Source organism: Perca fluviatilis, chromosome 21, assembly GCF_010015445.1.
Source record: "Perca fluviatilis chromosome 21, GENO_Pfluv_1.0, whole genome shotgun sequence".
NCBI classification, from domain to species: domain Eukaryota; kingdom Metazoa; phylum Chordata; class Actinopteri; order Perciformes; family Percidae; genus Perca; species Perca fluviatilis.
In genome coordinates this window covers 19,960,940-19,978,035 of record NC_053132.1, presented here as the reverse complement: position 1 = coordinate 19,978,035, position 17,096 = coordinate 19,960,940, and the positions used below count along the sequence as shown (strand labels likewise).

Below are 17,096 nucleotides of genomic sequence, written 5' to 3'. Positions count from 1 at the left end.
CTGAATTCCTTGTTGTAAATAAACCTTTATAATCAAGAAACAGTGTCGGCAGATTCCTCTCTACACAGCAACGCAGCATCGCTACAAAACACACAACACAGCCAACGTAATAATAACTTATATTAATATGGCGCATTTCATGAAACCCAAGGATGCTTTACACAGGTACAGGGGGACGTGGGAAAAGCAAAGGCTAATACAAACACGGCCTGAAAAGGAAAAAATAAACAGAACCAAACGGAATGGGACTTTAAAAGGTAGTATAGTGCTAAAGGTAATGGTGCTAAAGGCAACAACATCTACCTCAAATTATTTATTTATTACTTATTTTTAGAAGTGATATAGTGCCTGTTGTTCCTGTATTACATAAGTTTGACATTTTTCAGTCCGAAATGTTATGTGTGGCAACAACATTTTTTTTACTTTATTGCTTACATACAAACAAGTGTGTGTGTGTGTGAGGTAAAAGTGGAGTATGTGCATGGATTCCTGGTATACAGCCTAAACAGCCTCTCCTTTTTTCGGTGGTGAAATATTATTCCATCTTTATCTTTGTTTTTTTAGGTGACCTCAGCAAACTCCCACCACAGCTACACCCATTCAGTCATTTTCCAGCAACTGAACTTCATGGTACACAGGCTCCAGTGGCGCAATCGGTCAGCGCGCGGTACTTATAAGACAGTAACCTGCAGAGTGATGCCGAGGTTGTGAGTTCGATCCTCACCTGGAGCAGAAGAGTTTTACCATGCAGGGGTTTATTAAAAAGCTCAAAAAACACTGATCACAAGAAAACCCTGACGACAAAGACTAGCAGATGCTGCCTAGCTTATAGAAAAGGTGTACAGTTGGTGCTCTTGGGGGTTTAAGTTAAGGATTAGGATGAAGAATATTTGGGATATGCCATATGAATAAATATAAACTAAAAAGGACCCAGTGAATGTGACATGGAGGTTTTTGCATTTGATGTGGGGAGGGACAGGGTCAGCCTTGTCCCTCCTGAAATCTATGACCACCTCATTGTTTGTTTTTTGATGAGAGTCAGGTTATGACCCCCACAAGGCGGAATCGTCTGCAAATTTGATTATTGTGTTGGTGGGTGTGCAGTCATGGGTGTAGATGGCATACAGGAATGGGCTCAGCACACAACCGTGTGGGGAGCCGGAGCTGAGCGTGCGTGTGGAGAAGCTGTGGGTTCCGATTTTGACGGTCTGCGGGCAGTTTGTAAGAAAGTCTTTAATCCAGGCACGGGTGGCAGGGGGGAAATCCAGGGCAGCCAGCTTGTCCACTAGGATGTCGTTCTGGTGGTATTAAAGGCCGAGCATTCTTACGATGGGTGTTCCAGGTGGCTGAGAACAGTGTGGAGGGCTGTGGAGATCATCAGCGGATCTATTTGCTCTGTACGACTCGAGGGGTTGCTGTGGAGTTCAAAGAGAGTGACGAGAAGAGATGAGAAGAGGAAGGAGGCGTCTCAGATTTGTTGTGATATCTCCTCACCAAGTTTATGTTGATGTTATGTCCACGTTTGAATGTCTACAAATGAACTGTCAGCTGAGTGTTGACGCTGTTTGACACCACACCGACTAATGAAAAGGAGCGAGCTGGCCGCAAAGCGGAGAAATCGGCGCACAAAGTCCACGACCAAGGTGGGCAACATCATATTCTGAACACAGCCATACTGAGAAATACAGAGAGAGTTGTGTGGAGCTGCTAGTCTTAATTAGCTTTTTATCAACTCATTTGGCAACGGCTTGAATGTAACGAACGTTTATTAATATCAAAAAGTCACGTGCTAAAGCTTTAACTTAAATTTACAAATTCATTCATGGTCCTGCTCCTGCCTACATTAGTAACCGCTTACGTAACCCCGAGCTCATCAGGGCCACCAGGCTTTGGAATAGCTCACCAGGTTAGCTAGCTCTGTATTTGCTTTGAAATCTCTTTTGAAAACATACTTTTTATTAAACTTTTACAGGGTGATTATTTGTATGTGTTTAGTGTATTTTTCACTAAATTTATGTATTCATATGGTGTGATTTTATTGTTTTTATCTGCAGTTTGACTCATACCTCATGATGCTAGTACTTGACTTTTGTTTTAACTGTTTGTTGCTTACATTAATGCAACACCTTAAAAACTTGTTAAAAGAGACGCAATATAAATAAAGTGTATTATTAATTACTTTTGGGCAGTCATACCCATAGGAATAAAGCCATCACCAAACAGCAAACTGTGGCTGCAGCTGTGGTGCAGCACAGTGCATTCAGATATTTGAAGGTAGAAATACCAGAAAAGTTATGGTTACCAAAATACATACCCACTGTTATACGCCCTCTGTCTATATTCAGGGACAACTTGTTACTTTGGTCGTGTAAATGAGATTTTATTGACATGTTTATGTTAAAGTTACATAATGAAGCTGCATTGTGAACAGGTTATAATGCAGCACATACTGCGGACAATATATGCAATATACATATTCATGCAATAAGCAACAAAAAAGAAATGTAAGGTAATCAATGATTAAGAACATGTTCTGACAGGAAAATTCTCTCCCTACACAGATTTCAATGTCCTAACTTGGAAGTCGATCAAAAAGTCTTCACACTGGCATTCAGTCTATTCATCGAGGTGTACCCACATAAATTTACCTTTAAGTGGCTTCAAATCAAGAGAAAATAATTTTCCATGACAATGTCACATACATTTTCTTGTACCTGCTCCTTCTAACGCTTCACTGAAGCTACATTATTATTAATATTATTATTTTTCTTACACAGTGAAATATTCAACCCTAAGGTGCCATGCTCCATTTGATCAAATGGGACATATTTAAACATCATCTTACAGTATTCAGCATACATTTATCTTGTCAAGGTAGCTTTCTCTACCATCTTTGGTATGACAAAAATTTGAAATAGAGATATGAACAATGCTGCTCAAACCCATTCGACTGACAGACCCTGTGGGGTCAAACAGATTAAGTATTTTATATGAATACATTATAAATCAGAGGCTTGTGATTCCCTAGCGGGTGTGGATGGACTCTGGCTTAATCTGAAGCCGGGTCTTGGTGGCCAGAGCTGCCTTGCGGGTCATGGTGGTGCAGCGGGTCAGGATCTCCTCAGTTTTGGGTCTGGGTGGCACCCTGGGAGCGTTTGAAGCCGTCTCACTGCCTTTGGGGCTGACAGATCCAGAGCTCACAGAGCTAGTGCTGGAGCTGCGACGGTCCAAGAGGCTGAGATCAGGGAAGCTGCCCTCACTGTCGCTGACACCGGGCTGGGGTGAGGCTGCAGGACTGCCTGTGCAGCTCTCATGCTCTTCCTCTTTTAAACTTGAGGATGAGTCGCTGCTGGAGGAAAAGCTGGAGAAGCTGGTCTCGGTGCTTGTGCTGCTTGTGTTGCTCTTGCTGCGTTCACGGCGGTCTGAGGTCGAGACGTCCGTCTCCATCTGTGTTTGCGAACGGGTCTCAGAGAGGACGTCCAGGGATCGGGCCTTGTGGAGACGCCCGAGCACACTGGGCTCTACTCTGGACTGACCTGCAGAACCCCGCCGTGGGCTGATTTCCTCGCTGACGCTGGGTGCACGAGAAGCCTGAGGCTCCCTGCTGGTTGCCAGGTTCAGAGTGGAGCTGTGCAGCTTTCTCTGCAGGCTGTAGAGGCCTGCCCGTGGGTTGTTGTATGGCTGCAGGTTCATGGAGGGGATGTAACCTGCCTTGCCATTGAATCTGAAAGAAAAGGGGATTCATTTCAACTTTGTTCAACAATTGTAAACTATGGTAACACCCTAAATTAAGTTTAGACTTCATGACATTTAGCCATGAAATATTTGACATTTAAAAGCACCTTTCTAACTCTCTACATAGACAATGGTACGTTTGTGATGTGTTTGCATGAAAAGACAATGAAAAGGCATTTATGAATGCTATACCACGGCCTCTTTTAATGTGCTCTTTATTCCTATTCTCTGTTGTTTGCAGTGCAGACAGATAAGATTGGGGTACCTGATGAGCCACCAGCCGTTGTCAGACTTCCTCAGCACCTCCACCACAGAGCCAATGGGCACAGACACCTCGTCATCCTTCTTAGCCGAGTAACTCCTCACGGCACAGTACAGGGCACCTAAGGGTCGCAAAGTAGAAAACTGGTTTAGGAACTGCTGTACAGCTAAAATCTTCTTTCTTGAGACGTGGTAAAATAAGAACAAATACACAGATTGTCTTTATAAAAACAGTTAGGACCATGCCCTGGTGTTGATTGTTTGTACTGTAACAATAGGCTTCATTATATGATGAAGTATGGCACAATGGATTATACAGCTCACACCAATGTCTGTCTTACAAAAGTACAGTTGTGTAATCGAGCTTGAGATGAGTTCTTTCTGTGTGACAAGCGCATTCTCTATGCACACATGCATTCTTGCACAATAACTTGTGAATTTTTTTTTTTAATCTTAACATTCAACTGTGACAACAAGTGACACACACCTGCAAGCTGGAATCCAGCGTTATCATCGTCCTCTCCATCCCATAACTCCAGGTAGGGAGCAGGGAACCAAGCCAAACACTTGTCCTCGTTCTCCACCAGCCACCAACCTGGAGAGGAAATCAAACATACTTTCAGCATAAGAGAAATGGGTGTGGGGGAAGCTTGTGTTTTTATTGCTGATTTTCAGTAAGCAGCTGCATGAAAGCTAAAGCACTGACCTGCAGGGTCTTTGATCAGCACATCCAGCTTCTCATCCACAGCGACTTTAAACGGACGGTTCTTGGTATCCTTCGTCTCGTACGCAGCCACGCAGCGGTAGGTCTGGGTGACAAACGGGTGAGTGATGTTTCCTGCCTGCTGGCGAGTCACATCACCGCCTCCTTCACCATCGGGCAGATCCTCACACAGCAGGATCATGATACTGTGTGAGAGAGAAGTCAGACATTTAATAATCAAGAACTCCTATTTGCTTCATAATTTGAGCTGACACACTGACATGACAACCAACCTGTTCTTGGTGAAGTCTGGCTGCAGGTCATGGTCTTTGGGCAGGAAGAACTGTGCCACCTCTGAGCTCTGAGTCACAGTCGGCTCGCACTTCAGCAGTTTGTTGCAGTAGCTCTCCAGCAACTTCATTCGTTGGACGGATCGCTTGGATCCTTTCTGCTGGCTGCTGAGCCTGGCCCGCCCTGGAGAGAGGAGAGGAAAAAAGCTTTCAGGATTAATACATTAGCTGAGAAGAAGATGAGTATACAAACTTTGTTTATTAAGCATTTTTTTCTAAATGCCCACACGCTTAAAACAAAGAAACATATACTATAAGACATCCACAACACTAATGCAGAGTGAAAGGATGCCCTACGGATTCAACATTGTACCTCAGAGGACAAGCAAGCTAAATAATCCATGTTTGTAGAGATATTAAACTGTTTTACTTGGTTATTCCTCTGATTACTGGCTGCAAATACACCGTTTCTTAAATGGGACCATTTAAATACACCTTGTAACACACAGTTGAAATAATCTTACCACTAAATTTGGGGATAACTCTGTCGTTTCTCCTGAAAGGGTTCATGACAGGGAACCTCTTTTTCAGCTGCCGCTGTTTGAAAAAAACGACATTTTTATTAATTATTATTACTACAAAATAAACAGCACACTGAGCAGACAAAGTGGGATTTTTTTTTGCTTTTTTGTGACTTACATGGAAATTCTTAAAATCCTGGAAGGACCTGTAGGTAATCACTTCAGTCTCATCGGACCATAACACAGATATCATGAACATCTGTGGAGAGAGAGAACAAAATAAAAGGATGAGAGACCAGGAGCTTCCCCATACAAAAATACAGCAAAGTTATTAACAAGTGAACATAACTCATAACATCTGAGGTCTTAACTCACCCTGAGTTTTGGTGTGTCCCTGTGGACGGCTCCTATAATGCGGGCACTGATTACAAAGCGTTGTTCACCGGCCATCGTGCTCTTGTTTGTGCCTCAGCTCTCAGGATGAATAGCTGCTTTATTGACCTTCAGTCTCTGGCTGAACTGCTTCTGCTGCTCTGCCAGATCACAGTGGCTGCTGTGGCAGATATAGGCTTCACATAAAGGAGGCGGAGTCAAAGTAAAAAACCACCTGAAGGCTGGAGAAAAGGATGCACCCATCCACTTATGCAGAGGCTGAGTCAGATAGGTGTAGCTGGCTGTTATGACCAATGAGGTTCACAGAGATCAGGTAGGATAATGTAATAGAGCTCTTTAGAAAAGAATAATTACTGGCAGGTGTCCTTGTAAAAAGATGATGATGATGATGATGATGTTGCCTTGGATGTAAGATTACTTTGTGTTGATTTGCTATTAATTTTATTATTCATCTTCAGTTGAAAATATGCTACATGTTTCCAATATCTGCCCCAAGGTCACCAATTACCTGGTCAATGCTATGGTACCCATGGAACGAGTCACAGAACGAATCTGGCATACAGTGCGCAAGTGTCAACCCTTAAGTTAACAGCGAGCTAGCTAGCCATGAAGGGTTAGGGTTGGGTTAAAAAACAGGGTTTGGTTACATCTTGTTTACTTATAAAGAGAGTCACATCTTCATGTACAATGACTTATTAAGTGGGCAAGATTATTGCTGCATTTGGCCTCATAATTTTTCACTACAACGTAGCGTTGCCGCAGGGTTCAAATAACCGTCTGTGTGTTGACCATGGATTTATAATAAAACCTGTACTTACTATACTCTGAGAGTTGCTCAGTGGCGCATAATGCCCAAAAAGTTCAACTTCCGCTTATAAAATGACCCGGATGATCAGCCCTGCTTCCGCACCATTAGGCCCATTGAGCAGGAGCGCTAGAGGCCTCCGCCGGCTGACGTGCTCCCGGCCGAGAAGTCCAGCACACAACCCCTCATAAAACCACAATATACCATTTTTACAAGTCAATTGAGGTAAGAAAAAAACAGACGAGATAGAACGTGTTAATTATAAAGATTGTGTTAACTTTTGGACAGAGCCAGGCTACCTGTTTCCTCGTTTCCAGTTTGTATGACGTTACTAAAGCTAGCTAACCGTCTCCTGACAGACGGACGTGAGGGTGGTATTGATCTTTTTATGTAGTAACTCTTTGCAAGACAGAATATAACCATATTTCCCAAAATGTTCTGTCATCTGTTTTACGGTAGGGGTATTTTTTTCACAATGCAAATACATTTAATAACTTTTCATTTTGATGCTCCAGGTACTAGGCCTGCACGAATAATCATTATAAAATCGCAATCTGGATTTACCCGTTTTTTTTGTGTGCACTTTTCGGCCTTTATTTTGATAGGACAGTTGAAGACATGAAAGGCAAGCAGTTAAAGAGTGTGCTAAGAAATCATTCTGTTTTTGATACTGTACTTAAATTGGCGTTCAAGGAGTTCAGATAGAGCCTGTATCAGGGCCATATTTAGTTCAATGTTTTATATGTCACTATTTTTGGTAGCCTACTGTACCTAAATGGCCAGAATGTACTTTATTTTCTTTATTCATTGATACATTGGTAACGCGCAATGTGCTATAGGTGCCAAAAACAAAATCTACGTTTGGTACTGCCAATTTTTTATGTTTTGTCATGGTTCATGTGTGCAATAAACATTACACTTAAAAATCGTGATTCATATTTTTCCCCCGAATCGTGCAGGCCTACCAGGTACAATAAAAACAAATCTATCGCCTTAAAGCAAGAAAACATGTTATTACTTTCTCAAGAATTTATTACGTCAGCTGCTGTCGTCCTTAATCGCTTCCCACCATCTCCTGCATCCTCAACTCCCATAATGAAAACTTGTCACCTGGCAGCAATATCCCTTATCAGGAACTAGTGCAGATAGCTGTGTGTGTGTGTGTGTGTGTGTGTGTGTGTGTGTGTGTGTGTGTGTGTGTGTGTGTGTGTGTGTGTGTGTGTGTGTGTGTGTGTTGAAACTGACCAAATAGGCAAGGGCGTGCATGTGTGTGTGCGTGTATTTTTGTGTGGGGGAGCAGGTGTTTCTTCAAAGTGAGGATTGCATGAGAGGGCCAGAGTCAGAGGGGGTTATCCCTACCTCTCATCAGAAGGGTGCGGTTGTGGACTCCTTGTCTGAAGTGATGCCAAGATTTTATAGCATACACACACACACACACACACACACACACACACACACACACACACAGCGTTTTGGTGTAAAAGGTCAGGTCTGTCCAGCTTTGTGTACGACCTGCGGAGATGTATGTCAACACCTGTGTGTAAAGCCACATGGGGTTTCCCACTCTGAACAAGAGGACCATGACTCTGGATTCCGTGGGCATCTTTTGATGACACAATACATAATGTGTATTGGGCACAAAACACATTAATACAAACGTAATACGCAGTCGTTTAAGGACACAATCACTCAACTACTAGCTCACACATTCTCACAAAGCATATTGTGATAGCACATTCAAAAAAGTAACTAGAAGGGCACTCGGAGCGCCGAGCTCTGTCAAGGCCGTGCCTTGTCTCGCAAATTTGCCAAAAGTTAAACATAATCTGTGTATCCGCATAATGTGGTTATTCTTTGATCCTTGCTACACCCCTCCCACCAATAACAGTGGAAATCGGGCCAGGAGTTTTCCGTAAATCCTGCAGACAAACGGGCAACCAAACAAAAAGCTTCATTGACGGTGGTAAATTGTGGGTGGATATGTACATGCTGTACCGCATGTCTCCATGTCTCCATGTCTCCATGTCTCCATGTCTGGGTGTCTGGGTGTCTGGGTGTCTGTGTGTCTGGGTGTCATGATGTCTCCATGTCTAGCAGGCAATTTTGTCAAATAATTTAGCATTTCGTAAATGAACTGCTGCACAGGGATGTTGGATAGGTTGTTTAGAACCAGCATTACACAGTCAGATATCCAGTAGATGATTTGACGTTGGGGGCTTAAAACACCGATAAACAGATGATTTACCAGTTCCAAGCAATTCTTTACACATAAGCTATGGATATATGAAATCTAAATCAGACTAGATATGGGGGAATTACACCATACTGTGTCAATAAATCAGTATCTAGATTTTAAAAAGTCTTTATATGTGCATAGAAATGACCACTAATGAATCAAACATGATTAACTTCGATCAGGAACAATAATAAGTATAGTTGAAAAAACAAAACAAAACCAAAACGTGTATTTTATCACCTTAAAAATGCGTTGGTCTCGTTTTTTGGGACTAAAGACTTCATAAATGTTTTGTGTAATGTGTTGCAATTCATTCTATATTCATTCATTCATTCTGCCAAAATAAGACTTGTTTGAACTCACACAACACTGAGACACTAAAGACTGAACGAGACTTGTTCGTGTGCATCGAAGTTATCTTAACCTAGGCTGATAATAACATTCTTTGTGAGAATCAGTTCAGAGTTTACCGTGCAGTGGATTTCTGTCTGCCAACAATTTTATAACCCGGGATTGATAGCTCTGTCTTTTCATAAAGACCTTCCTTCATGTCTTCAACAAAAAACAAAAATTCACTAGGATTTTCCACAGCATCATCTTGTTGTATTTTGCTTCACAATCACTCCTTTGTTTGGCTTGCCTTGAAACTGACAATGGAAATGTCAGAGAAATTGCCCAGGTGCATGGCTCATCGCCTTCATTTCCTTCTATCTCTACTAGACATTTACAGAAATACATATGTGTGTTACCAACTTGCAAAATTTAATTAGCTGAAAACAAAAACGTATTGTTACCCTGACAGATTCCTTTTCATCGTGAGCGTGAAAAGATGTCAGATATTACAGATTACGTGTCCTAACATTGTCCATTTTATTTGAAACATGACTCTGATTACAAACAAGGAGAAGGAATCATAAATGTCTTTCAGTTTTTTGTAACGAGGAAGGAAGTAACAAGTGTTGTTTGTTTAGTCACGTTTGGACACGTAATACTGTACTGTACTGTACTCAACTCAGTCAACCACAAACCGGTGAGGACGTGACCAGAAGCACACTTTTATGGTTGTCAGACACAGCCCTTGGCAAACATTGCCAACTTTTTCAGGGTGTAAAAGCACTGCAAGACACCGACCTAGAATGTGGATCTTTTTGGGGAAATAAGTGGGACATGGACTTCATATTTGCTTTCAATTACTCTGAGATTAAGTACTGAACCACTTTTCGGTGTTTACTTTTGGAGAATCATAGAAAATAAAATTTTAAAAACAAACAAACGTTGATGGTCTTGCACATACTGGAGAGAAGAGAGTAGTAGTATTCTAGACTTCATATCGTTATTCAATCTGTGATAGTATAGAGATTAGATTACAATGGTATTGAGGCATAAAAGATTACACCCAAAATAAATTAAAAACTTTATTACAAGGAAGCTGCAGGCGTAAACTTGACACTAAACTTGCAAGATAGCGGGAAAGCTGTAAATTAATGCCCTTACGGTAAAAAAAAAAAGTATTTGATGAATCCATGGCTGAAGGTTGTCCAGCACAGACGAAGGTGGAGTCAGTCGAAAAAGGGTGTACAGTTTCTGAGAAAAGTTATCAAAGAAGGAAGTTGTCCAACTTTGAAAGAAACCCTGACTGTAATTGCAAGTGCCAGGAAATCAAGTCCACAGATACTGTATATAAACACACGTGCGGAGCAACAAGTTGAAATGTATCTGCTTTTGTTGTGCCTGAAAAACCCTCTGGAGAACATGAGTCACCCATAATATAATAAGCAACATTGAAATGACTCATGCTGTTCCCAGTTACTGTAAATGATTGATCAATATATATATATATATATATATACATATAGCTTTTTTAACTTATTAACTCAATTTTGGATCATTTCTATTTTCTGGTATGTAAGGTCTTTAATTAGACATTTGCACATTCTGCCAAGCACATTTTTTTGTGTTGTAAAACCTCTTACTCATGGTCTTTCTTTTGTGTGCGACACTGCGAACAATTCAAATTATAAACTCAACCGTAATAACTACACCTAACTCATCCATCACTGACAACACCTTAATCTGGTCTGACAATCCACAGATGAAAGCCAACCAGAAGTAGCTCTAACCCGTCTGCATGTTTTCCAGGTGTTATTTTGCCTTTTTTAGGCATTTAGTTTGGTTTGGCTCTTATTTGTTGATTCCTACGAGCCGTTACCGAGGTCTAACACTTTTGCTTAATGAACAACCTAACACATTTTCACTCTATGATGGTGTCAGTGCAAATTCCATTCATCCTGAGGAGAATAAGACTGTGTATGTGACAAATTTCATGGCGATCCATATGATAGTTTTCCAACCATTTCACTCAGAACCAGAAATGAGAACCTCAAAAGTTACCATCAGGGCACCATGAATGCCTGTACAAAACTCTATACTATGTATATTATAGCAATCCATTCAATAGTTGTTAAGATATTTTAGTTTGGACCAAAGTGGTGAATGACCGACCAACAGATGGACAGTGCCATGCTCCCTAGTGCCATGCAGCAGCTAGCATGGCTAAAAACTCACAGGAGACATTCGGTGTTATGGGTGTTCAATATATATTATAAAATGTGTAAAATATTTCAATTTGCAATCAATTTCTTGAACTTTGTGACCTACAAAACCCATATACCAGACTCCAAGCAGTGTTTCAATAGACTATGAGAGTTTGAGAGTTGATGACAGACAGTCAGTGGTGGAAGTAGTACTCCAATCGTTTACCAGTACGTAGAAGTAGCAATACAACATTGTGGAAATACTATACAATAATATAGTAAAAGTACTGGATGTTTAACTGGTACTTAGTAGAAGTACAAAAGTAATATCATCAAAATATACTTAAAGTACAAAAAGTAATATGCAGCATGGCCCATTTCAGAGTAATGTACAGTATGTTATAATTATTATTGAATTCTAATTATTTATGCATACATGACTTTAATGTTGCAGCAGGTATGTAAAGTTGGGGCTTATTTTTACTATACTGCCAGGTAGCTTCTGACTTTCACCAAGGCATCAATGAAGTCGTATCTTATCTGATTATGCAAAGTACAGTAACTAAAGGCATCAAATAAATCAGTAGCCGAAAATAGAAATACTATTAGTAAAGTAACTCAAAATTGGACTAAAGTACAGTACTTGAGTAAATGTACATGTACAATAGACATTGCCATTTTTTTGGCAGTGTATTTTCTATTCATAAGGAAACTGTCAGCCAGCATTTTGGAAATACTGGATACTAATCACAAGAGGTTGCTTTCACTTCTATTGTTAGTGACACTCCTTGCAAGAAAGTGGCTGTCTGCTTGCCATAAGTATTGATTTGGTCTGGTGAATATAGTCTACACACACTGCAACCACACACAGATTGGCACATGTTCAAAAGCTCAGTGGCAGTTGTGGTTATGTAAGGAGAAAAGTTTCAGTTTCTAATTTACAGAAACTAGAATTCAGTCTCATTCCCTGAAGGTTTTGGATAATGCTCCTCCTGTTGTATCACACTTGATTTGATCTCTTTAAGCGTTTAGCTGACACACACACACACACACACACACACACACACACACACACACACACACACACACACACACACACACACACAATGACACACAGGTTGTCAAACTCAACGTTTCAGTTGCTGCCATGAGACTGAAAGTCCCAATGGCCGATTACAAGAAATCCTTAGTTCCATCAGATGTGACCATTCTCAAAAAGAGCCTGTTTAAATAGGCCCCATGGGACTCTGCTTTTTCAGGATTTTCTGCAACCAACACCATCACTTACTTTAATGTACATTCATGTGTTTATTGTTAAATACTGCTGAGTATCATTCATTGCTGAGATGTTTTGATGGACTTACAGTACATGCCAGTGAAAGAACAACCCACTCATCATTTACTGCCACTTGGTCACTTTAAGATTTAAAGATACATAATTGTTGTGCGTTGTTGTGTATGGTGTGTTGTCTTATATGCCAGTGCTAAAGAAAAAAAATACCATTCATGCAATCTAATGGAATATACAGTAATCTGAATCTGAGTACAATGTGAAAGCAAGCAAAGAGCGCACGGGCCAAAGCCACATCAAGTCTTTTATGTTTTAACAGGAATTGCTGACACTGATATGGTACCAAAATGTTTGTATTGCATTATTGGACTGCTGCCAAGTCAGCTTACATCGCCGACCAAGGATCAAGGTTCAGGGTTCAGGGGAGCCTTTATTATCACGTGCACATCAACAAAAGGCTTCCTCCATCAGTGCTCAATGAATAACTAAAAAGAAAATCACACATGTAAAGGCAAAATCTGAATCTAAGACAAACATAGTGCAAGTTCAAATAAAGGGCTAAAATAAAACAAAGTAATTTGTGTACACAGTATTGCAAATGAAAAAACTGAATGTAAAAAGAATAGTAAAAATTCTGGAAGACTACTTTGCGTCACATTTCTCTCTCTCCCAACCTAATTAGCTGCGTAGTCATCAGCTGAATGTGGGCGTTTACACTTTCAGTTAAACCAACCAGATTTTGCCACAAGCTCTGTGAGCTATCGCGTTGTTGCATTCAAACTTTAAATCTGTCTACTCTTTGCTGCTGTCAGTTGTCATTGCAGGCAAAATCGATGCGACCCTCCTCCACCCCGTTCACCTCCAGTTCTCATCATTCCCAGCACCCATCAGAAGCCCCGCTTCATATCACATCCATCCAGATCTTCATGCTTCCTCTATCCCTTCATCACCTTCACCAGTGTCTAGACTCCATCGGGGGGGGGGGGATATTCCTATATATCCACGGCCTCTATACCCATTATAATTTAACATTGCGATGAAGTCTAATCACCAAAAACTCTAACATGTCAACCTATTATGCACCATGTTTTTTTTTTTGCATTTTAACCTTTAATAGCCAGGGCAGCTGTAGACAGGAAAGGGGGGAGAGAGGGGGGGAAGACATGCAGCAAATGGCCGCAGGTCAGCCTCAAACCCTGAGCCGCTGCGTTGAGGACTGAGCTTCTGCTATGGGCGCCCGCTCTACCAGGTGAGCTGATTGAAATATATGTGTATACATATATATACATATATACTGCGTCTGAACGGCAGCAGGAAGAGCAGTGTGTGGCTGGGGTGATTAGCATATTTGATAATCCTGTTCTCAGGTGCGACTGCTTGAAGTTAAGCCAAGTCCTTGTAAACTCCCCATTCCCCAGAAGACAATGGAACCGTCATTGCAGTAAATTATGTAATTATAATTAACCCACATTCAGTCTGGTTTATGTTCCAGCATATTAGGCCTGTAGGTCACACACTTCCTTTTGGCAACCGAGCCTAAAGAGCCAGTAGCCTGCTGTTTGACTTTTTTTTTCTTGTTTCCTTACTTTGCTTTTTTTCCTGATCTTTCTTTATAGCACTTTTGTAAAACAGACACTTACTTAAGTATTATGTATCTAATTTCTTTGGCACTGTCTCAAGCTGTATGTGTTTGTGTGCAGTTTTGACTGAAATGCCGACACCAGACCGAGGATAGTTACAAACTCTGCAGTGTGGTGGAAACGCGTGCATCCGGTGCTTTGAATGTGAACTTACAGAGAGGAACAGAAATGTGAGGGAAATGGGCCTGTGGAAAATTCAAAAGCAAAGAGCTAGATAGAAACTTTAGATGTGTTTTTAGCCATGCTAGCTAAGCAGCAAGACTTAAAGCTATAGTGCGTATTTTCTGTCGCCCCCATGAGGAATTCTAAGTAATGACAACACCACTGTTGCGTCCACATGATACAAGCCTTCCGTAATCGCGCACCCGCCCCCATCCCTCCTCAACGCAGTTGCTTGTAGCCAAGGAGGACACGGAGGATTAAAAAAAACATGATGGACTCTTCAGAAGAGGTCATTATCTTCACTCGAGCATCTGCGCACGAAAGTCGCCGGACGACATCATATTCTAAACATAGCCATACTGAGAAATACAGAGAGAGTTTTGTGGAGCTGATAGGCTTAATTAGCTTTGTATCAACTCATTTGGCAATGGCTTGAATCTAACAGGCATTCATTAATATATAAAAAGTTAACGCACTAAAGCTTTAAGGGATAGCATCGTCGATCTGCCGGTCAGTTGGTCCACCAATGGGTCCAGACAGATATCTCCATAGTGACTTCGCTGATCCCTGAGTTTTCCTCTGGCGCCACCAGGAGGCAAACTTTTAACTTATCCTGTTTACAATTTTTCTGAATTGCTGAAACACTCCCACCCCCACAGCCCATTCTCTGAACCAAATGCTCAGTGGCCTAAACCCATTTGTCGAATCAATCACTCCTTTGGCAAAACTCTAAACACATTCTCACTCGCTAAAACACATTTCACACCGTGTTGCACTTGGGTTGCAAAGTGGTTAACACGTGCAGCACAAGTTAAACACAACTACAACACAGTTGTCGTCGTTTACACACGACAACTCATAATTGTACACACACGTTCCTAATGAGGTGATCCTTTAACCAGACCCAGCATACAGACATGAGGCTGGGACAGAATCCACCTTTCATCGACTTTGATTTTGCGGTTTCACATGATTGTTTAGTGTACTGTCATGTGCTTTTCATATCATTTTCTTTGATCTTTGGCCTTTTGCAGTTGGACTGCTGTATTGTTCTACAAGTGCCTAATATACGGACATTCAGTATTGTATTACTTGCACTACTTGCAGTGTACAATATATTCACCGTACAAGTTGTGATCTAATGAATGCTGTGTAGTGTAAAGACTGTAGACTGGCTGTGTTTAGGATCTGAAAGCATTGTTTGATTTGGCCAGCAGTCAGGTGTTTGGCGAATATAGTTTGAGAATTTGGTTTTGGGTTGACAGTTTTGAGAAAATGGGTGAGGGTTTCAAGAACTGTGTCTTAGCAATCGAGAAAAAACTGTAATATCTCAACATCTACTGGATAGATTTGGTACAAAAAGATTTTTTGGGTGATCCCCAGCCTTATCCTCTAGCGCCACCACGTGGTTCACAATTGTGGTTTGGGGTCAAACTACTGTATGCATTGCCGTGAAATCTGCTACATACTGTACACGCATGCCCCCCTCAGGATGGATTGTACAAAACTAAACCGTTGATTTTTCACCTAGCGTCATTAGGTCAAGATTTCAATTTGTGCAACACTTTGCTATATGACTAAATAACTGAAAAACAAACCTTCCCATCAGCCTCATCTGCACTTTGTGTGTATTGCTAATTAGAAAATGTTACCATTCCAACAGGCTAAACGTTATACCTGCTTACCATCAGCATGTTAACACTGCCATTGTGTCATATTTTTGTTCTATCGACTCCTAATGCTAAAGCACCAGCCTGTTGATAACTATTGTAGTTTATGTAAAACAGAACAAGAGTTGTTAACCCATCTTTTTTATGGTTGTTTATTCTGTATTGCATTCTGGAAAAGCTTTGAAGATTATATGGTATCTAGAACAAAACATACAATCACACTTGAAGGGAAACATATTATTACCTATTTTGAATGTAAAGATAGAAAGTTGTGTAATATTGTAAATCTCTTTATTTTATTAGGTAAGTTCCATATCCACAAGGCAAAATTTTCCAGTTCAACACCGTGCTTCAAACTATTCCAAGTTGAATGTGACATGTACTTTGAGTCTCTTAAGTTGGTATCCAATAAGAAAGCTATATTATCTGATATCTACTCAAATCTCTTTAAGTGCTCCTGCTGTCTTTATTTTTAACATTCTTGAAAGTCTGTCCCTTTTTGTTTCCTTTATTTTCCTCTGTTTAGACTATTACTTTTTTACTTTCATATATTATTTGTATATAGTTTTGTATCCTATTTGTTTATGTACTGCGGTGATTGAATTTCTGTAAATTGTCTCTTGAAATAAAATTTAATAAAAAAGTAAGAAATAAATGCTAAAGCACCAGAAGACTGTATGAAATGTTTCAACGCAGCAGAGGGGAGTGTAGGGTAGAAAGTGCCTGCCAGTGTTGTTGTTGTTGCTACTCAAATGTTCAGCCAGGGGCAGCACCATGGCCCTCCTTTTTTGCATTCCACTATACTATCAAGTTTGTTATATGGGGAAATAGATTTGTTGTCAAAGGTGCTGTCAA

General features: G+C 40.8%; 1 protein-coding gene and 1 non-coding gene across 2 annotated transcripts; one reads left to right on the top strand and one right to left on the bottom strand.

The window, feature by feature from the left end:
* The first annotated feature begins 638 nt into the window (after positions 1-638).
* Positions 639-732, top strand: trnai-uau. Its single transcript has 2 exons — positions 639-676; positions 697-732. It is a non-coding gene; the product is annotated as a tRNA-Ile (tRNA).
* Positions 733-2,402: 1,670 nt separating this feature from the next.
* Positions 2,403-6,366, bottom strand: LOC120550701 (NADPH oxidase organizer 1-like). The gene is made up of 8 exons (XM_039787388.1): positions 5,886-6,366; positions 5,689-5,769; positions 5,514-5,586; positions 4,993-5,173; positions 4,703-4,905; positions 4,484-4,591; positions 4,001-4,118; positions 2,403-3,724 (listed from the first exon to the last, which is right to left on the bottom strand). Exons 1-8 carry the CDS (start codon positions 5,958-5,960, stop codon positions 3,025-3,027), a joined length of 1,539 nt encoding a protein of 512 aa, XP_039643322.1. The 5' UTR covers positions 5,961-6,366; the 3' UTR covers positions 2,403-3,024.
* Positions 6,367-17,096: the final 10,730 nt, after the last annotated feature.

Excerpts from the sequence above, each read along its gene's own strand:
- LOC120550701 (XM_039787388.1), bottom strand. The coding sequence starts at position 5,960 with ATGGCCGGTGAACAACGCTTTGTAATCAGTGCCCGCATTATAGGAGCC. Across the intron at positions 5,770-5,885 it reads GGGACACACCAAAACTCAGG|ATGTTCATGATATCTGTGTT; the intron begins GTGAGTTAAGAC and ends CTCTCTCCACAG. Across the intron at positions 5,587-5,688 it reads AGGATTTTAAGAATTTCCAT|CGGCAGCTGAAAAAGAGGTT; the intron begins GTAAGTCACAAA and ends TTTTTCAAACAG.